This window comes from Cavia porcellus, unplaced genomic scaffold, assembly GCF_034190915.1.
Source record: "Cavia porcellus strain 051 isolate PalLab524CR breed Dunkin Hartley unplaced genomic scaffold, mCavPor4.1 scaffold_32, whole genome shotgun sequence".
NCBI classification, from domain to species: domain Eukaryota; kingdom Metazoa; phylum Chordata; class Mammalia; order Rodentia; family Caviidae; genus Cavia; species Cavia porcellus.
In genome coordinates this window covers 16,459,472-16,480,719 of record NW_026947515.1, presented here as the reverse complement: position 1 = coordinate 16,480,719, position 21,248 = coordinate 16,459,472, and the positions used below count along the sequence as shown (strand labels likewise).

General features: G+C 45.4%; 1 protein-coding gene across 4 annotated transcripts in view; it reads left to right on the top strand.

Annotated features, from left to right (window-relative positions):
- Positions 1–3,506: 3,506 nt before the first annotated feature.
- Positions 3,507–21,248, top strand: part of Milr1 (mast cell immunoglobulin like receptor 1) — a 30,777-nt gene continuing 13,035 nt past the window's right edge. For 3 of the 4 annotated variants that reach the window (XM_063242433.1, XM_063242432.1, XM_013148388.2), the window contains exons 1-5: positions 3,507–3,670; positions 3,779–3,823; positions 9,688–9,957; positions 18,195–18,305; positions 19,367–19,456. In XM_063242433.1, the coding sequence (XP_063098503.1) occupies positions 3,520–3,670; positions 3,779–3,823; positions 9,688–9,957; positions 18,195–18,305; positions 19,367–19,456 (667 nt within the window). In that variant the 5' untranslated portion in view covers positions 3,507–3,519. Of the gene's footprint in view, positions 3,671–3,778; positions 3,824–9,687; positions 9,958–18,194; positions 18,306–19,366; positions 19,457–20,800; positions 21,245–21,248 lie in introns of those variants that run through there. The other variant, XM_063242434.1, reaches the window with a different exon arrangement.

Genomic DNA, 21,248 nt, shown 5'->3' with positions numbered 1-21,248 from the left:
CCTATACTTTCGAACTTGGTAGTATCAAGCAAAACAGAATAGAGGAAAATCAGTCAAAACAAGATGGTGAGAGCAATACAGGGCTTCAAATCGTTAATAGGAAATCAAAGTGGGTTACTATAATATATCCTGCTATTTTTAATTTATTTTTCCCTTAATTAAAAAGATAAAAATAAAAAAGTAAATAATAAAAAAAAGAGATTGAGATAAAAGAGGGCATAACAAAAAAAACAGTGCAGGTCAAACATAACCATTTAAGCAAAATAGTGTTTCACCACAAGATAATCCTGACATAAAAGTAGTTACCATAGTGTCTCTTTCCTTGAAATCTTTGAGTATAACTTGGTGTACTCTAGCATCAAACATATCAAGACAATGTAAAACCATTCAACAGAATGACAGTATTACAGTATTACAGAATCAACTAACAGAAAATGAACAATGGCTTCTGTATAATCTCCTTGTCTATAAAAGTTTTTGTTTATATTATCACATATAATAAAATCCAATAAGATACAACATGTTAAGACCAATGGAGACAGAAGAACAAAAGCTTGATGGGACTTCAAAACAAGATGATATTAAATCAGCACTAGCTATTATGATGTCTTGTTTTCTACAAAATAGCTGTTCCTACCATCCAACCTTCTCTGCCTCATTTCTGTTGAGCTCTTTTTCTGTCATTAGTTGTTAGTTTGTCTTCTTCATTTCGCTTTCTGCTCCATTCATTGAGGCCTCTGTTTCTGGGATCTTGGTATTTTTCTTTTTTTAGAATATCCTCAGTATTCTCTGTAGAGTTGAATTGATGGTTGCAAATTTCCCTAGTTCCTCTTTATCCTGGAAGCACCTTGTTTTTCCATCAATTTCTAGGGATAGTTGTGCAGGATATATCAGTCTTGGCTGGAGGTTATTATCTTTCAAAGCTTGAAGTATTTCCCCCCACGCTCTTCGTGATTTGATGGTTTGTGCCAAGAAGTCTGCTGTAATTCTGATGGGTGTTCCCTTGTAAGTGATCTGTTTCTTGTCTCTGATGGCTTTTAATATTCTGTTCTTATATTGGATTTCTGGAATTTTGATTATTATATGCCTGGGTGTAGCTCTGGGTTGTAGGTGGCTGGCGTCCTGTATGTCTCATACATCTGAGTATCTTTACCTTTTGCTAAATTAGGAAAATTCTCCTGGATTATTTCTGTGAATAGCTTTTGTAGTTCATTTGTTTGTGTCCCTACTTCTTCTTGTATGTTCTTAATTCTTAAGTTATAGATCCTCTTATCATCTTCTAGCCTTTGTATTATTGCAGTTTGTTTTCTTGTTATTTTTAAGAAGTTTTTCATTTCATGCTCCCACTTTACAAATCTGCCCTCTAGTTCAGATAATCTATCCTTAGTTTCTTTCAAGCTGTTATGCCAGCTTTCAATAGAGTTTTTAGTTTCCTGGTAATCTCTTTGAACCTGCCTCACGTATTCTATGTTTTCTCTATTTTCTCCATCAAACAATTCTCCCCTTTTTTTCTGTTCTTCCATTCCACCATCTGTTTTTTCTTGGGTGGTGCTTAGCATTTCTCTAACTATTCTACTTATTTCTTGCTTTATTTCATTAAATACTTCACTTTTGAACTCATCTATGAGGCTCCAGAGATATTGCTTTGTCTATTGGTGCCGTGTCTGATATTGCATATTTTCTGTCCTCATTCTCCTTTGCATTTACCTTTCCTGGATCAGTGTTCTCAGGATTGGGGACTGAGGACCCTTTCGTGTTACTCCCTCTTCCCATACTTTTTGTTCCTTCCATACAAGCGTATATAGGAGGCCCAGTTTCTTTCTTTGTTGGTTACAGTTTCTTTGAATATGCTGGCTAGGTGTTCCCGCCCACTGCAGTGTACTAGGGAGACACAGACCTGGGCAGCCTCTGCTGGGCCTGCCCTTCTAGGTCAACCTACAGAAAGCCTCACTGCTAGGGTGCACTGCCAGGCTCTGGGACCTGGTTTGGGCTAGCCTACTGGGTCTTAGTCAGCGACGTCACCCAGGTCAAGCACTCCCCACCAATCCTGCTTTAGAGGGGAATATGTGACTAAAGTCACTGCAGCGTGCTGTTTCGGCTAGCCTGCCCGGTCCTGGAATGTCCCCTTTTGGAGCCTCCTACTCTATGGAAGGGTCCCCGTTCCTCTCACTCACCACGGGCCGATGTAGGGCTCCCCGCCAGTCCCACTCTCAACTCCGTTTGCCAATTCCTGCTGTCAGAGCTTTCACGCGTCTCTCTCCCTGCTGTGCCAATTGGGACACAGTAGCGGTGGCAGCAGGAAATTCAAATCGTGATTTCCAGTGGTGCGGGTTCCAGCTTCCGCGCTGAGATTTTATCTGTTCTGGTTATAGCATCTGGGATTGTATTTCCAGTTGGTTTCTCTCAGCTCAGTTCATTCCTGGGTTGGCAGGGTATATCTCCCCTTGCTTAGGAGTCCTCACAACGCACCATTCCTGGATTCTAAGCTGGCTATCTCAGAGAGCCTACAAAGCTGCTGTTATCTATCCGCCATGTTCTCCCAGAAGTCATAATCTCATTTTTTATTTGCTAAGTATTTGACAGGAACGTTTATTTGACCCAGTTCTGTTGTGCCTCGAGGTGCCCACTCTCCCCGTGCAGTTTAGGTCTCCCGAATGCTCACTTGGGCCTGAAACAGAAGTGCGTCCTGCATCTGCTCCCATGAAGTCACTGGAAAACTTCAGCCATCGTGTGGGCTTCACCAATATTCTCTTTACTCCCCAAGACCTGGCTCCAATTTGTAAGCATCTGAGAGAAACTGTGTGTGCACAGGTCTACACAGAAACCTTCTGGGTCCCCAAAGTGAGTCTCTGGCCATTCTGTTCCTTCCCGATGGATGCTGACGAAGAACATGCAGGCACAAGAACAGAGGAAGCCAGTGGGATTTCACACGTGTGTCTGATGTACACTCGTCCAAATGTTCATGAAGTCCTGCAGGACTGCTGCAGACACAAAAAGAGCAGTTTGGGGTGATGGCCCACATCTGTCATTCCAGCCCTCTGAGAGGCTGAGGCAGGAGGATCTAAAAGTTTGAACCTATCCTCGGCCAAAAAATGACTTAGCAAGACCCTGTCTCAAAATTTAAAAAAAAGTAAAATAAAAACAAAGATGTGGGCATAGAGAATGCCTGTAATCACAGCATTTGGAAGACTGAGGTGGGAGGATTGCCATGAGTTCGAGTCCAGCCTGAACTTGTAATGAATCTTTGTCTCCAAAACCAAAAAAAAGCTTTTAAAAATCTGGGGATGTAGCTATAATTTGTAATTAGCAGATCACACTCATTCACCAGATCACAGGCCGAGCAGAGGAGCAGAGCTAAATAGATAGTGTTGCATGAAGGTAGCAGACGAAGTTTTCCTTTCTTTTCTCTTGTCCCGTCCGAATCCCCAGCAAGCCTGAGTCGCGTGCATCTTAACACATTTTTCTCTTACAAGAAATCACAGAGGAACACGCAGGGCCATCACACCAAGTGGTCAGAGCATGCGCACAGGACGAAATTCTTTTAACTTGCTTAAGAAGAGGAAGTTTGTCGGGCACCTCACCACTGCACGCGGCGCCCCGACCTCGCTCGGGAGAATGCGGGGCTGCTGGAACAAACTGCTCTTCTGGGGTGTCTTTTCTTCGCTCACATGTATGCCCACTGACCATCTGGAGCCTTGACTGTCCAAACCAGAAGCTGGAAAGCAAGCTTTCTCACATTTCTTTCTTTTTTTTCTATTTTTTTCTCTCTCTTTTTCAGTTTCAAAAGCTCTACTGGGTTGTAAAACCATGAAAAATCCAAAAGGTAAGTTTCATTTACTTCTTTCTCCTTAAAGCCATTTTTAATGAAATATGAGTATCCATTGATAATTTGTATTCGGCTTTTCTTTATTTTATGGTGCTGGAGACTGAATCCAACCAGTCCTTTTTATTTTATGCTGAGAAAGGACTCCTCTAAACTACCCAGGCTGACCTTGAATTTGCAATCCTCCTGCCTCAGCCCCTGCAGAGCTAGTTACGCCCAGCTAGTTTTTCTAAGCCTTTAGATGAACAACTAAAGATTTTAGGGACAGAGGTTGAGCGTTTAGTTTTCTTCCTCTGAGATTTGATAACAAAGCACTGAGACTTTTAGAATAAAATTTTTCTAATTTGTGGCATTTTGTTTTTCAATGAACCTCTAATCTCAGAGTAATGATTCAAGCAATATTAGCAGTGTACACTGGGAGACAGTCTATCAGCAAGAGACCCTGGACCCACCATTTACCAGCTGCCAGATGGCGGGACACACAGTGTCGCTACTTTACACAGAATTTCTTTCGTCTGTGACGTGACGGAGAGTGGAGGCGACCCTTGTCATTAGCCCTATATGAAATCAAAGCATTGTTGCCCTTCCTCCAATCCCACATCCCTCTCCGTTTCCAGAAGGACAACACCATACAGTCCTGTTTCACTTGGTGGGGTTATTTGTTTCATTCTTGTTTTTCGTTTTTGGCGCTGGGTATGGAACTCACAACCTCCTGCTTGCCAGGCAGGTGCTAATGCCGCTGAGCTGAGCTATATCCCCAGCTGTTCTACTTTGTTTTTTGATACAGGGTCTTGCTATGTATTCAGACGGGCCCTGAACTCACTGTGTAGCCCGGCCTGGCCTTGAACTCACAGTGATCCTCCTGCTTCAGCCTCCCGAGTGCTGGGATTACAGGCATTTTTAATAGCATATGGTAGATAGCTTCTTAAGTAGCAAATGCAGATTTTTTTCATTCTGACAGCTGTATTATACTTACTGATACTCAGCCTTCCCTGATTGAGGTGTTTTGAAAAGATGTTTTAGTTTTTCTTTCCTTTTCTCCTTGAAATAACATGGATTTGGAAGGAAAAGAATAATTCTCAGCCATGCTTTATTTGACTGTGTCCTTACTGACTGCCCCACTTTTCTTGTGATATGAACCGAGGGCAGCAGACATTGCTGCAGAGTCATCTTTGGTGGGGATAGGAGGGTCGAGCGCTCTCTGTTGGGTAAAATCCTAGAAGTGAGGCTGCCAGGTGGAAGGACCTATACGCTTCAGTTGTCACGAGGGCTGCGCTGCGGCCAGGCCAGGCTGCCCTGACACGTGGTCACGGCGAGTGACCGCCCCACCCCACGTCCAATCAGCGAGGACATTTATGCCAATAAGATGAGTGAAGACCGCTGTTGCAGTGATTCGATCTGCAGTGGCCTTGTCACCTGTAAAGCTGAGGGTCTTTTTCATGTTCACTGGCCACGAAAGGTCCAGCATTCCTAGGCGGAGGAAACTCAGGAGGAGCTGTCTGGTTGGAGAGGGACCTGCGGTCTTGCTTTGAAGCTGAAATCAATGAAAGACCAGGAAGTATTGATAACGCAGATCAAACAGTGGGGGCAGTCGAGGGTATTTGGGAGCAATGTAAATGTGCCTCACCCACGCCATCTGCTGGTGGCTGCGGTACTGCATTTACCAGCCCCTTGCGTGTCTTCGAGAATTACCTGTTCGTACTATGTGCCCATTTACTAGAGCTGTCTCTTATCGAATTTCCTTGGGTTTATGTATTATTTAAAATCCTTTGGTCTTATTTATGGTTTAAGTGTTTTTTTCTAAGTGTCACTTGACTTTTAATTTTGCCATAGTAAAGTTTTTAGGTTCTAGAGTAGTCAGTATTTTCAATCTTTTGATTATGGCTCCTATTTTTTGTGTCTTACTTAGAAGATCTAATCTTAACATGATGTAAAAAAGAAGTTCTTGGGGGCTAGGGATTTAGCAGAAGCCGGGGTAGACTGGGATGTCAGAGGGAAAAAAGAAAGGTTGGAGCAGGGCTGGGGGTTTAGCTCAGTGGCATAAGCACCTTCCTTGCAAGCAGGCAGTCACGAGTTTGATCCCTGGTACTGATAAAAAAATGAAAAAGACAAAAAAAAAAAAAAAAGGTTGGAGTTCTACCAGGGAAAAAGAAAAGTTCCATGAAGTTTTGCTTTTAGTTTACTTTTCTTTCCTGCTCCTGGGGATGAAGCTCAGGGTCTTCTCAGGGAACTACATTCCCAACATTCCCATTTCTATTTTTTAGTTTCAGGTAAGGTCTGGCTAAATCACCAAATTGCCTTGGCTGGGCCCAAATTTGTGTCACTCCTGCCTGGGCCTACCACAGTGCTGGGATTACTGGGTGTGTGCTACACACTAAGGTGATTATTTTTTATTGTTGTTGTTGCTATTTTTGTTTTTTGTCTTTTTCTTTATTTTGTCTTTCTTTTGAGATAGAGTTTCAGTATGCAGTTCAGGCTGGCCTTGAACTCACTTTGTAGCCCAGGCTGGCCTGGAACTTGCAGTGGTCCTCCTGCCTCAACCTTGGCACTTGTGGCCTGAAAGGGGAGTTGGTGGGCTGCTGTGGTGAGTGGCTACATGATAGGTAAAACTATTTTTTTTTTTTGTCTTTTTCCTTTTTATCGGTACTGGGGATCAAACTCACGACTGCCTGCTTGCAAGGCAGGCGCTTATGCCGCTGAGCTAAATCCCCAGCCCCTGATAAAACTATTCTTAAACTCAGGGCTGATTGTTTCAAAGTAGATGCTAAGAAAAATCAGTATTAGCATGTTAGTTATGGCAGTGGCTTCATGGGGTTGGTCTTAGGAGACAGTTCTGTGACCTGCGTGCTTTTCCTCCTGGCCTCCTGGCCCCTGGACTCCATGTTAGTGAGGTATGACAGGAATGACTCCATTTTGTATAATTTTCACACTGCGGTTGGTAAAGGAGTGGCTGTGGCTCCTGTCCACCATTCTGGGGTGTAGAGAACCCTTTCCCATCCTTGCTGTGCTTCAGGAAGGTTTATATCTGTAATCCCATGGAGAAGTTACTGGAATTCTAGCAAGTTAATTCCAATCTACCACCTCCAGTGCAACCCAAGGTGAGAATAAAGACACTGAGACATAGATATGTAGTTAAGGGGAACCAAGGGGGCTCCAGCCAAGATGGAGGTTCATCAGAGCAAAGGCCTCGCCCAGAGCCCAAACCGAGTTTATTAATTCCCCATGAGGGAGTGGCTCAGGGAGAAGTGACAGGGAGAGTGGCAGGAAATGCGTGACTACAGCCAGCTGGGTTAGGTAGGAGTCTGAGGTCACTGACTCTGCAGTAAGCAGCGAGCAAGAAGTGCAGAGAGAGAGATCTGCGTAACACAGCTGAGGTGGTTTCTAATAATCTGGGGTCAGAGCTTCAGTCCTGATGTACGATCCTTTTGTCCTGATGTACAATCCTTTAGCGTCTTTCTCGAGGTTTGGTCCCAGCTGATGGTGTGGAGCACGGCTCTCCATCCCGCCTGGCTCAACCTCATATTTGGGGAGTCACTGTCACTTTGCTTCAGAGATGACATACCAGCTCCTCAGCCAGCCCAATGTACATTGCTTAAAGCCAGTTGACAAGACAAACAGCCCAGTCAGCTCTGTACATATTGATACTTGGAGATAATTGCTCTTCTTTTCAAAGAGAGTCATCTGGGTGGTTCCCCACACTGGGGGAACTCGAGGCCAGTTCTGTGGCTGGACATTCCTGTCTTTCCCTGTGTTTGGTGTGACCGTGCAGGGGTCCTGACTTTGTGTCCACGCCTCACTGTCATGGCGTGGCCAGGCGTGGTGTTGGTGGCCTACGGAATCACTCATGTTCCAGAGCAAAGCACCAAACCTCGCCAGGACAGGCCGGTTCCAGGCTGTCAGGGGCGGCTTTTCTCTTTTTCAGTATTGAACTTTATGGACAAAACAATGTGGAGCTGGGACTTGCTTTAAAAATAATGTCTCAGCTGGGTTTCTGCAGACTCAGTCATTTGAGAAAAAGAAATCGGTTTGCTTCAGCTCACCATTCTCAAGTGCTGCCTGGGACCAGGAGCATCTTGCTGGTAGCATCCTCAGAGGACACCAGGTGTCACCTGGCAGGGAACAAGCAGCACACCTGTGTGTGTCCTCTGGTCTCCCTCGTCTCATGAAGCTACCAGATTCGATTGCGGGGACCCATATCGGTGGCTTGGCCTAGCATCAAATCTCCTAAAATGAGTTACTGCGAAGGCTTAAATAAAAGGGACCAGTAAAATGGTGTGGAGGTCTGGGAAGGTCAGGTCTCTCTGGAGCATGCATATCTATTCCAAACACAGCAGTGGGATACTGAGATGGGGCAGGAACTGAGCAGGGCCTTGAGAGGTTTAGTGCAAAGACTACTCCAAGCAATATATTTCACCAGTGAAAAGAAGTGTTTTGAGCTGGACGTGGTGGCTCACACCTGTAATCCCAGCACTTGGGAGGCTGAGGCAGGAGGATCATTGTAAATTTGAGACCACCCTAGGCTACAAAGTGAGCTCAAGGCAGTCTGAACTGCATAGCAAGACCCTGTTTCAAAAAGACAAAAAAAAAAAAAAAAAAAAAAAGAGAGAAGTTACTTAAGAAATGGAGTGAGAGCCTGTGTCCTCCAGCTAACCCTTGTCTCTAGAGCACGGCGGTCAGCAGTTTAACCCTTACATAGCTCAGTCTCCAACAGTCTGAGTCTGGTGACCGTACTGAAACCTAGTCAGCTCCAGAGGCCTCCAAACATCACAGTGAGATTGTGTTCACCCCATTTATGCCTCACAGTAAGGATTCAACTGCAAGGTGAGATCAAGCCATAGCCATGACAGAAGGAATAAGATGAAATGGAATTGGTCATGAGCTGACCGTTGTAGAAGATGGGTGATAGGTGCAGCATAGGGGTTCCTGACATTGCCTTATGTGTGTTATATTGGAAACAGTTCAAAAGAAAAAAATTAAAGCCAGCCATGGTGATACACACCTGTAATCCCAGCACTCAAGAGGCTAAGGCAGGAGTTGGCAGTGAGCTGGAGGCCAGCCTGGACTACATAATGAGCCCAAGGCCAGCCTGAAGTACCCAGTGAGACTGTGTCTCAAAAAAAAAACCAAAACAATAAACGAAGCCAGGCGTGGTGGCGCACTCCTATGATCCCAGCACTTGGGAGGCTGAGGCAGGTGGATTGTGGCAAACTCAAGAGCAGCCTAAGCTACAAAGTGAGCCTAAGGCCAGCTTGAACTGCATAACAAGACCTCGTCTCAAAAAGACAAAAATAAATAAATAAATAAAATTAATTAATTAAAATAAATAATTATCCATCAACACAGGGTTTGGTCATAGAACTTGGAGCTGTGTTTATTTTTGTGATTGAACTCATGACCTTGCACTTGCCAGGCAGGTGCTTACACTACTGAGCTAAACCCCCCGCCCTGGAGCTATGTTTGTATTTCTAAGTCTGCCTAGTCTCCTTTTTCTTTTCTTTTTTGAGACAGGGTCTTGGGTTATAATTCAGATTGACTCTGAACTAACTATATAGCCAGGCTGTCCTTGGAACTTATGGAAATCCTCCTGCCTTAGCCTCCCGAGTGCTGGGATCACAGGCATTCATCAGCATGCTAGGCTGGCCTAGCCAATGTTAATGGAGCCTGATGCAGATTCACCCTGGTGAGACCGTCACCACCTCAGAAGGGTTTTCCTGTCTGCATCCGTCCCCGTGACTGCAAGGAGGCTCAGTAGTCAGGGGATGGATTGTCCTTGACAGTTGGCCCATGAACTGCGGCCAGTCATCACTAAGTCATTTCTAAGGATTTTTCACAAGGGCTGTTTCCTGCATCCTTTTGTTTTCCAGAATTCCCTTCTCCAAGTTTGAACTCAAGTACTCCTGTGATCACAGTGGGTCAGAATGTGTCCCTGTACTGTTCCCATGAGAACACATCACTGCATATCACTTACTCACTGTTTTTGCACAAGAAACACTTGGAAACCAAGAAGGGAATAGCAGAGTCGGTGATTTTCCACCACACAATCTCGAAAGCCAATGACTCAGGACCTTACAAATGCAAAGCTGAAGCTTTCAACTGCTCAAAATACAGTCCCGCCTTCTACTTCCTGTTGGAGGGTAAGTAGCTCACGCACTGCCCCGTGGCTCTGTGATTTGTGGCTTCTTTCCTTTTGCACAAAGGTCTGTGGGTACTCCTTGTACATCCTCAGGAGCCTGGTGTCATCTTTTGTCACCCTGACCGAATACCTGAGAAGACACCTTGAAGGAAGAGAATGATTTATTTTAGTTAGTTAGTTAGTTAATTTCATTTAAGCATTTTGGTCTGTGTTCAGCTGTTCCCACTGCTTTGAGGCCCTTGGTGAGGCGGGAACCTTTTAGAGGAAAAGTATGGCAGGAGAAAGCAGCTTCTTCTGGTCAGGAACACAGAGAGGGGGGCAGAGGGATGGAGAAGGGGTTGGGGACAAGGTCTGCTCTTCCACCTCATGCTCCCTGTTATCTGCCCCCTCCACTCAGCCCAGCTTCCGTCCCCAGCACCTCCCACTGTGCCACTAAGGTTGCCTCAAGGGTGACTTGCAGAGGAAGGAGAGCTGTCACATCTGATCCGCTACCCGGAGAACACACAAGACCTCGGAGGGACCTCCGAGATCTGAATCACAGCAAACCTGCCAGGTTTCCTCCTGAGCTCTTATTTTAATAATTCTATTCCATTTTATCCTTCACAGACTTTTGGACTATTCGAGATCACGGTCTTAGATTTTTAGGTAGAACTCAGATCTCTACGTAAAATTATTACATCTTTTCTAGATGCTTTATTGTATGATTCCCATCCTGTGTCCCACAAAACAACAACAAAAAGGCCTTTTTTCTCCTGAAGATTTAATGACGTATCCTGAGGTCAGTGTTTAGCTCCCAGAGAGAGCTTTGTAACCCCTACCCTTTCCCACCCTCTTCAACTTGCAGTCAGGTGCCTCCCTGGCCAGGGTTTTTCCCTCCTAAACACATCTTATCAATTCTGTATTTTTTTCTGCGATCTCCCCCCCAAGTATCTGATAGCCCAACACCAATGACCTCATTGTTTTGTTTTGTCTGTCTTTGTTTGTTTTTGAGGAAGGGTCTCCCTGCGTAGTTCACGCTGGACTTGAACTCACTATGTAGCCCAGACTGGCCTGAAACTCTTTCTGCCGCAGTCTCCCAAGTGCAGGGATTACAGCAATGCACCACCATGCCCCGTGATAGTCTGACCTTTGGAAAGTGACCTAGATAATGGACCCCTGTGAGACAGAGACAGAAAAATGTGTAATTATAACTGGAGCCTTATAAAGGTATAGACCACCACTTTCTTTTTTGTTTGGTAGTGGGGATCGAACTTACAACCTTGTGCTCGACAGGCAGGCATTTATACTGCTGAGCCAAATCCCCAACCTAGATCACCACTTTCTGATCAACTCAGTGATTCTCTATGTCTCACCTATCCAGGATGGGAGCCACTAGCCATATGTCACTATTTAAATATAAATTAATTAAAATTAGTGGTGTAGAAAGCTCCATTCCATGGTCTCATGAGCCACACTGCAATTGCTCAAAAGTCACAAGTGGCTGGTGGCTTTCCCATTGGACCACACACAGAACATTTCCATCACTATAGAAAATGCTATCAGACAGCAATGCTGAGGTCAATGATTCATAGCTTTAGGTCATAACTGTGTTAATAACCTGATGATAGTAGCTGATACTTTCCCCAGAGAAATGCTTATAAGATCATAGATACATACTTGTATAAACAGAAATTTTTGCAGAAGACTTTATACCAACTTTTTTTTTTGTACCAGAAATCAAACTCACAACCTCACACTTGTCAGGCAGGTACTGTGCCACTGAGCTATATCCTTGGCCCTTACAGAAGGCTTTAGTCAATGTTAAGAGTTCTAGATTAGAGCCAATAATCTTTTGCCATAAACTAGTAGAAATCACAATTTTCAGAGGCATAAGCATCAGAGGGAGAAAACCTTCTGCAAACACAGTACTGGACATAGAGGATAATGCCAGGGCACCAACTTAACTGATAATACTCTCTAGTGGTACGCAGTGAATACATGAAGCTGTATGGGATGGACCTTGGATGGTCCAAGGACCTGCAAGGAGGATAGTAAACTGAAGGTCACATGAGGGGAGGGGACTGAGAGGACAAGGACCAAGTTTTGAGGGCCTCAGAGCCATGAGAAGAGTTTAGATTCTGTTTGTTTGTTTGTTTTTGGTAAAGGGAACCAAACGCAGGGCTTTGCACTTACCAGGCAAGCGTTGTGCTATTGAGCTACATCCCTGGCTCAAGTTTAGATTCTTTGGAGCTACAGGGAAGTATTGAGATTCTATTTTTTGCTGCGCATGGTGGCCCATGCCTGTAATACCAGCACTCAGGAGGCTGAGGCAGGAGGATCATTTCGAGTTCGAGACCAGCCTGGGCTACAAAGTGAGCTTAAGGCCAGCCTGAACTGCATAGACCCTGTCTCAAAAAAAAAAAAAAAAAAAAAAAAAAAAAAGATTCTATTTTTCATTCTTGAAGTGAATTCATTCAAGGATGGAGGGGTTACAGGGTACAAGTACAGCAGATGATGGTATCCTGAGGTAGTGCAAGCTGCACCAGCATGCGACCAAGTGCTGGAGCGGGCAGAGGAGGAGGCGGCACTTTGCATGGAGGATTTAGGGCAGGTCTTAGGAGAAAGCAGCAGCCAAAGGAAAATAAAGAGCTCCAGAAGCTGAGGATTTAGCTCAGGGGCTCAAGCACTTGCCTGGTAAGTGCAAAGTCATGAGTTCCATACCTGGCACCAAAAATAAGTTAAGTAAATAAAATAAAGGGCTCCTTAAAGTTTATATGTAGCTAGCTAGATATCTATAAGCATATCTTGTCTATCAAACACCTGTCGGCCTTTCCTCTATCTGTCTGGACTGGTCTATTGGACATTATGACACTCACTGAAATTTCCTATCACAGATTATCTTGACTCTGTAAGGCCCTTAACCAGTCTGTCCAACTCTCAGGGAAGCCCAGAACTTTCCAGTCACTTTAGATATCAATCGTTGGTCCAGTTTCAATCATCCAGGCTCAGAGAAGCCCACACTCTGCTTCCTCATGAATGTTTCAATTTTTCTTTCCTGAAAAGTGCTGTGGCAGGGCTGGGGATTTAGCTCAGTGACATAAGTGCCTGCCTGGCAAGCTGGAGATTGTGAGTTTGATTCCCACTATCAAAAAAAAAAAAAAAGATTGAAAAGTGCTATGGTAGAATTCCCTTCCATTGCAAGATGTTCTATTGGTGTTAGTCTCAAACAAAGTTGCCATTTGTGGTTGCCGCCTCTAGGTGCCATTTTATCAGGGATATGGTCATGGAGAATCCTGTTCAGGAGAACTAGGAAGCAAGGAGATTATAAATTATTTTCTTTGAATTTACTTTATTTTGGTCCCCTTATTTTATTGTTTCTGTACCAAACTGATATTGTTTCAAAAAAAAATCATGGATTCTGGAGTCAGTTCCAACTGCCCTATTTTTATTTATTTTTGTATTTTATTTTATTTTTGGTACCTCGTGTTTGCCAGGCAGGCCTTAATCTGCTGAGCTAAACCCCTGACCCCCTACTTTTATTTTTAAAAACAGTCTCTTTAAGTCATTAAGTTGTCCAGGCTGGACTCAAATTTGAGATCCTCCTGCCTCAATCGAATCCCAGGGTTACAGACCACCACGCTCCACAAAGACAGGTTTTTCTTTTGTTTTTGCGAGAGTCTTGCTGTGTAGTTCAGACTGGTCCTGAACTCACTGTGTAGCCCAGGCTGGCCTTGAACATGCAACAGTCCTCCTGCCTCAATTCCCCAAGTGTTGGAACTTCAGACGTGCACCATTAAGCCTCGCCAGGGACAGGTTTCTTTAGCTTTTTGGAGCTCCGTAGGTCCATCTCCAGAGTGGGCAGAGAGTATAAACTTTGCAGTGCTGTGGGGACGGTCAAATAGAGCATGCGAGATGTGTGCCTGGCACATGGAGATATGCAGCCACTTGAAAGAGCATGCTAGTCTCTGGTGCTTCCGCTTGAGTGTTTCCATTGAGCCTATTTAGCAGTTACTTCTGCTTTTTTAGGAGAAGTGCAAGATAACTGCACAGCTGAAATCTATAAATGAAAATACAGTTAAGAGAACAGGATATTTTTGGTTTGAGAACAAAAGCACCTCAGTTCCTCAAAGAACGGAGGTGGGCCCCACCCACCAGCTTTCTCAGCACTTAGGCAGGCCACACTGCTGGGAATCAGCTCTGTCCCCCACTTGCCCTGCTCACCCTGCTGTGTCCTTCCTTGGGACAGGACCGTTCATCTTCGGGGCCACAGGCTGGGAAAGAGTAGGGGTTCTGATCCGTCTTTGTGACTGAGAGCTACCATCTGGATATTGTTTGCAAGTTTCCTCTGTGGTCCAGAAGATAAGTGCCCAGTGTAATGGTGCTGAGATGCGGATCTTTTTTTTTTTTTTCCTTTTTTCTTTTACCCCATGGTGGGATTGAACCACAGCCACCCCAGAGTCCATCCCCAGCCGTTCTATTATTATTATTATTAGTTATTTGCAACAAGGTCTCACAAAGACACTAAATTACACAGGCTAGGCTTGAACTTGTGATCCTCCTGCCTCAGCCTCCCAGAATGCTGAGATTACAGATGTGCACCACACACCTAGCTGAGGTGGTGAATCTTTAAGAGGAAGCATTTAAGGCAAGGTGATAAGGCGATGGGTCAACACCTGCCTAATCAATGAACATAGTTCAGGCAGAACTGAGTTACTTCTTGTGAGAACAGATAAAGAACAAAAAGAGCCAGCGTGGTCCCTCCCCCACTTCCTTGCACACGCGTGTGCCCCTTGTGCACATTGTTCTCTCCCTTTCGCTTCTCCCTCACATTGCCTGGTGCGTCCAGAGGGGCCCTCCCCAGAAACCACAGTGTTTGGACTTTCTAGCCGCCAGAATCGAGCCAAATGAGCCTCTTTCCTGTATACCCTTCCCAGCAATGGCTTTTTTGTCACAGCAGTACAGAAAGGGACAAAGGTGGAACCCTTCTGCTTAGCCCTTCAAGGGACACTTACATCCCTCTAGACCTGGACACTGCTGAATGCTGAACACTGAGGTCAGTGAAACACAGAGACCAACACGCAGCCAGACCCTGCAGTCCATTCGGCCCGCTCCTCTCGGTTATTATCCCCTCTGCCCCGAGCTCTGGACTGGCTTCCAGAAACCACAGCTGCCCCAGCACCCCCTGCTTCCACCCCCTGCTCCAAACGCAGGGTCCCCTCAATAAGGCCCGCACAACCCTGATGGAGTTGCTTTCTGCCATAAAGAACCACAGGAAGCTGCAAAACGGCTGACTCAACCCTGCTTTCTGTTTGCATTTTTTTCAAGGCTGCTAGGTCTATGTTTGTTTGTTTTCTGCTTTTCTATAATTTTTGTTGGCTTTTTTTCTGCTGCTGGAGACTGAACTCAAGGTTGCTCTGCCACTGAGCTAGATCTTTAACCTTTTTTCTTTTTCTTTACTTTCTTTTTTTTTTTGAGACAGGTCTCCCCATGTTGTCCAGGCTGGCTTCAAAACTTACAACCCAGGACTGGTGTGGTGGCTCATGCTTGTAATCCCAGCACTTGGGAGGCTGAGGCAAGAGGATCGTTGTGAGTTCAAGACCAGCCTCAACTACAAAGTGAGCTCAAGGCCAGCCTGAACTGCATAGCAAGACCCTGTCTCAAAAAGACAAAAACAAAACAAAACCCTTACAACTCTCCTGATTCAGCTTCCTAAGTAGCTAAAATTATGAATATGGCCACCATCCCTAGAGTTTTTTTATTGACTGCTAATCCTGTATTCTTTGCTGTTTATTGGCCCACTGCTAATGTCTGGTGAATATAGACTTTTTAAAAAACCTTTTTGAGACAAGATCTCAGTAAGCAGTTCAGGTTGGCCTTGGGCTCACTTTGGAGCACAGGCTGGCTTTGGATTTGCCTGAGTCTCCTGAGTGGTGGGGTCGTTATTATTATTATTATTAATATTTTGTCTTTTTGAGACAGGGCCTCACTATGTAGTTCAGTCTGGCCTTGAACTTGCTGTGTTGCTCAGGCTGGTCTCAAACTTGCAATAACCCTCCTGCCTCAGCCTCCCAAGTGCTGGGATTACAGACAGGCGCCACCATGCCAGGCTCAAAATTCTTATTTATTATTTCTAGGATATTTACATTTTATTTTATTTTTATTATTGTTATTATTTTTGGAGGTAATCTTTTTTTTTTTGGTACCAGGAATTGATCTCATGACTGTGTACTTGCCAGACAGGTGCTTTATACCATTGAGCTAAATCCCTGGCCTCCAAGTGCTGGGATCACAGGAGTGTGCCACCATTCCTGGTGAACATGGACTTATTCTAGCATTTCCTTTGACTTGGAGTGAAAGGGACCTTTTACTATACTTATGTTTGGGGGGCTTTGTGCTTTCCTATATAGGCTGAGGAGTCTAAGGGGCCATGGAAATGTACCCCATTTTTGCACTCCTCAGTCTGGACACTGTACCATAGTTCCTTACTCAGTCAGGTCAGAGCCCACCTCCATGGTTTTCCAACCCTCCTCCCCATTTGGTCTCTCATGGGATGAGCACGGTGAGGTGGTGAAGGCTCCGGGGAGCTGTTTGTGGGTGGCATTTGGTTGTATAGCCCGGGGGTCCACGTGCATGGGAGGCCCTAAGGTTGCAAGTGTAAACAGGTAGAAAGGAAGACAGGCTGGAACTTCAGCTGTGCATTAGCTTTTTGTTGCTGGGACAAAATATCTGACATGGGAAATTTAAAGGAAGAAAGATTTATTTGGTGTTATGGCTTGTGTCTGGATGTCCCCCCAAAGCCTCACTTGGTCATAGGTGGGCTTCTTCAGAGGTGGCTGCATCCGGGTCTGCGACACTGGGACTGATTCATGGTGCAATGCTAATCAAGGGCACTAGGATTAAGAGTGTGAGTGCTACCCGCCCTAAGTAGCCTGGATAAGATAAAATGGGCAGAAAGGCACTATCAAGGTCCCTTGTTGCTTTGCTATCTTTTGCTCACCATGAACGGTTCTTGCCACCCCACCCTGCCATGGAGCTAGCTGGCTTACTATGGACTGAAACCTCTATAGACTGCGAGCTAAGTAAACCATTTTCCCTTTAACTGTGGGTGTCAGCAAAAAGAAAAATAACGGACTTTTTAGTTCATGGCTGCAGTCCATGGTTAGCAGACTCCAAGGCAGAAACATTACAGCAGAAGGAAAACCCCTTACTGCGTGGCAGCTGGGAAACAGGATGGGCGAGAGAGCCAGAAAGGAAGGAAAGTCCTTTGGACAGGAATGCACCTTCCAGCAGCTGTCCGTTGTGGACTTCTTCCTCCAACAGCACGTTCATTCCGCAGTGAGCCCGTCCACACAGTGATCCCCTGATGAGGTTACTACCCCTGCTATCTGATCACTTCCCAAGAGCCCCACTTCTGAACACAGAAGCCTCTGGGGGACATTTTTGGTCCAAACCATAACAGGGTGGCTCTCCCCACACTGCCGTACCCTGGTACAGAGATCTAAAGAAGCTGAGAATTCCGGATTGAAATCTGACCTTCCAGGTACATTCATCAAGCCAAGAGAAAAGAGACCAAAAACATGCGTACCTGGGCACTAACCACTCCTCAGAGAATAGAGCCCAGACACTGGCGTTCAGTATGTTCTGTGCAAGGAGGCAGCCTGCAGGAGCCAGGCATTTAGCTATAATCATGGCTTCTCTGGGTACTAGCTGTGTGACCCAGAGTAAAGTGCTTAAATTTGTTGAGTCTTAGCGGAGCATGCCTGTAATCCCAGCCCTCAGGAGGCTGAGGCAGGAGGATCCTTGCAAGTTTGAGACTAGCCTGGGGTACACAGTGAATTCAAGACCAGCCTGAAACTGCATGAGTGAGGCCCTGTCTCAACAAAGAAAAAAACAAAACAAAACCCCAGCTTGCTGAATTTTTCTCTCCTGTCTCTAAATGGGAGGGACGCCAACGATATAAATAAAGCTATGCATATAAAATGCTTTACACAGGGTCTGATCTTTAACCAGCACTTCATATTGAGTAGAGGTGGAGGGATCCAACTCATGCCAGTGCAGCCAAGGACTTTGCCCCAGAACCACCCAAGGCCTTACTTGCCTCGTGCCTGTGGAAGAGCTTTGGAAACTCAGGGCCTGACCAGCCAATGCTCCTGGATTGCCTGTGTCTGTTGGGGCTCAGGGTCTGGTGCTCAGCAGGCTGGCTGCCAGGTCCATGTCACTGGAGAGCCGTGCGGTGACCACTGGTCTGTCTTCTTCCAGAGAGAAACAGCTGTCCTTTGTGCCTGCTGCTGATGCCGATTGCAGTATTGATTTTGGTGTTGTTGGCAGCAGTCCTCCTCCTGGTTTGTTTGATACCAAAATACAAAGCAAGTATGTTCCTTACCACTGTTTCCCCACAGGCTTGGGAGACGACAGAGGGCAGAGGATGAAGGGAAGGGAAGGGAAGTCAGAAACATAAGGAGGAGAAGAAAATGAAGGGGGACATGAGACAGACTTCCTGGGTGGCCAGCACGCAGGACAGTCGTCAGGTCCCAGCAACAGCCTTTCCTGATGTGGGCTACAGGTGGGGCCACATCAGGATGGGAAAAAACCAGCGTGGCTACCCAGTCTCTGCCCAGGACAGAGCTGAGACTTGCTTAATGCTCACCTGCCACTGCCTTGAAATTCTTAGCACTTTTTGTATTCTTTTAAAAATTATTTGTAGGACTTGGCATATAGCTCAGTGGCATAAGCGCCTACCTGGCAAGTGCAAGGTCCTGAGTTCAATTTCCAGTACAAAAAAAAGAAACAATTGTAGACAATGGTATATAGAACATGAAATTTGCTCCCCCCCCTCCCAAAAAAAAAAAACAGTCTCGTTTGTACTTCAGGCTGGCACTGAGTTCATTATATACCCCAGGCTGGCCATGAACTCTCAGCAATCCTCCTGCCTCAGCTTCTCAGTGCTGGGATTACAGATGTGCTCCACTATACCTGGCATCAATATTCTTAAATATTTTTTGTTTTTGTTTTTTTATGGGTACCGGGGATTGAACTTTGACCACGTGCTTGCAAGGCAGGCACTTATGCCGCTGAGCTAAATCCCCAGCCCCAGCATCAATATTCTTAATTATTGCTGAAACTGAACCCAGCTGGGTTCCTACATCTCCTGAAGATGTCATAAAGTGTCTTACAGATTCTTCTATCTGTCTGACTTTTCCACGAAATCTAATGGGGAAAGCATGTTCCCCAGAGGTCCCAGGAGTGAATTGGGTGGGGGAGGCCCTGCGTGCAGGCATTTAGACAAATCTATGGTCTGTCCCTACTAGGCAACAGTTTAGTTGCTGGGGTGCATCAGTCACCCTTTCGGGGGGTTCTGCTGGTTGACAGAAGAGGCAGAGAACATGTGTCTGAATTGGCTCAGTGTGATGATTTTATACCAATTCATGTAGGAAAAGCTTTAAGAGATAATGCGCCCACGAACCCTGGAGATACCCCCACGGAAGGCCACATGTACGAAAATGTCTATAAACATCAAGCAGGTAGGAGAACACTGTTGATTGGGTCTTTGTCTTTTTTTTTTTTTTTTTTCTTTTTGGTACTGGGAATTGAACCCAGGATCTCATGCTTGCCAGGCAAGTGCTGCATCACTGAGCTCTATCCCCAGCCCAGATTCTTGTCTTTTTAAGGTTCATGCAATGCCAAAGGAATAGAGTAGGATGTCTCCCCCATCCAGATGTCCTGTCTCGCTTTCCACGGCCAGGATGGTTGTTTAAATCCTCCTATAGACGTTCTCTTTGTCTGCTGGCTCTGAGTGACATTCACCCTCATGCAAGGCCATTTATCCTCATTTTTTTCACATAACTTGGAGATTTTTTTGTATCAACTCAGTATTACACATTGCGTTCCAAAGTTTTCATGATAATATCTTTTTAAAGGTATAATATTTCATTTGTTTACTATTTATTTGTATTTATTTATTATTTGCATGTATTTATTTATTTATTATTTTTTTTGAGACAGTGTCTTGCTATGCAGTTCAGGCTGGCCTTGAGCTCACTTTGTAACCCAGGCTGGTCTTGAACTCACAACAATCTTCCTGCTTCAGCCTCCCGAGAGCTGGGATTACAGGTGTGCACTACTATGCCCTGTTTAAAGATATTTTCAAATGTATTTTAATTGCAAATAAAAGCAGTAAGTCAGATGAGATGATGTATGCATATAATCCCAGCCACTGGGGGTGCTGAAGCAGGAGGATCTTAAATTTTAGGTAGTTCAGTTGGGTAACTTAGCAAGCCTGATTAAAAGTAAAATTACAGCTGGGTACAGTGGTGCACGCCTGTAAGCCCAGCACTTGGGAGACTGAGGCAGGAGGATTACCTCAAGTGTGAGGCCAGACTGGGCTACATAGTGAATTCGAGGATAGTGAACTACATAGTAAGACCCTGTCTCAAAAATAAATAAGTAAATACAAAGGCAGGGAATGTAGCTTAGTGGCACAGTGCTTGCCTAAGATGCACAAGGACACTGGGTTCAATTCCCCAGCTGAGGGAAAAAGTCATGTATGATATGTTATTTTGAAATACATGTACGTTAGTTTTTTGTTTTGTTTTTGCAGTGCTGGGAATCAATCCAGAACCTCATACGTAGTAGGCAAGTGTTAGTGAGAGCACTTAAAATCTGCCACTGCCTTAGTGATTTTCAAGATCTGGTGGTACCTTTGATTTGGTTTGGTTTGAGTATTAGGGATTGAGCTGAGGCCCTTTACACGCTGAGCTACGACTTCGATTTTTAAGTTTTAGTTTTAAACCCCAGTTGTTATTGAAAACACAATAATGGGTTTCTTTTCTTTTTTTTTTTTTTTTGGTACCGGGGATCGAACTCAGGACCACGTGCTTGCAAGGCAAGCGCTTATGCCACTGAGCTAAATCCCCAGCCCAGTTCTTAAGTTTTTAAAAAAAACTTTGGAGACAAAATTGCCGCGGTCACCGGCCAGTGCCTCGGTCACCGTGCTGCAGCCCGAGCTCGCCTCTGCAGCGGGCATCGCGGGCGCTTTCTGGGGAGGCAGGCGCAGGGCCGCGCTGACCTTGAGCTCCATCCTGACCCACGCTGACCGCGCCTGCCACGTTCAGAGCGCAGCCTCAGAGCTTCCCCGCCCCGACACAGTCCCCCAGCCTCCGAGGCTCGACCTTCAAGTTTTGCACATGCAGACCCCAGGCCGAGGTGGGGTCAACGGCCAAGGGCCTCTGCCAAGCTCACCGCCTTGACGCCACTGCCCCCGTGTGGTCGGAGACTCGCAGGACTGGCCCGGTAACCGCGTCTTCTGCCCCGCAC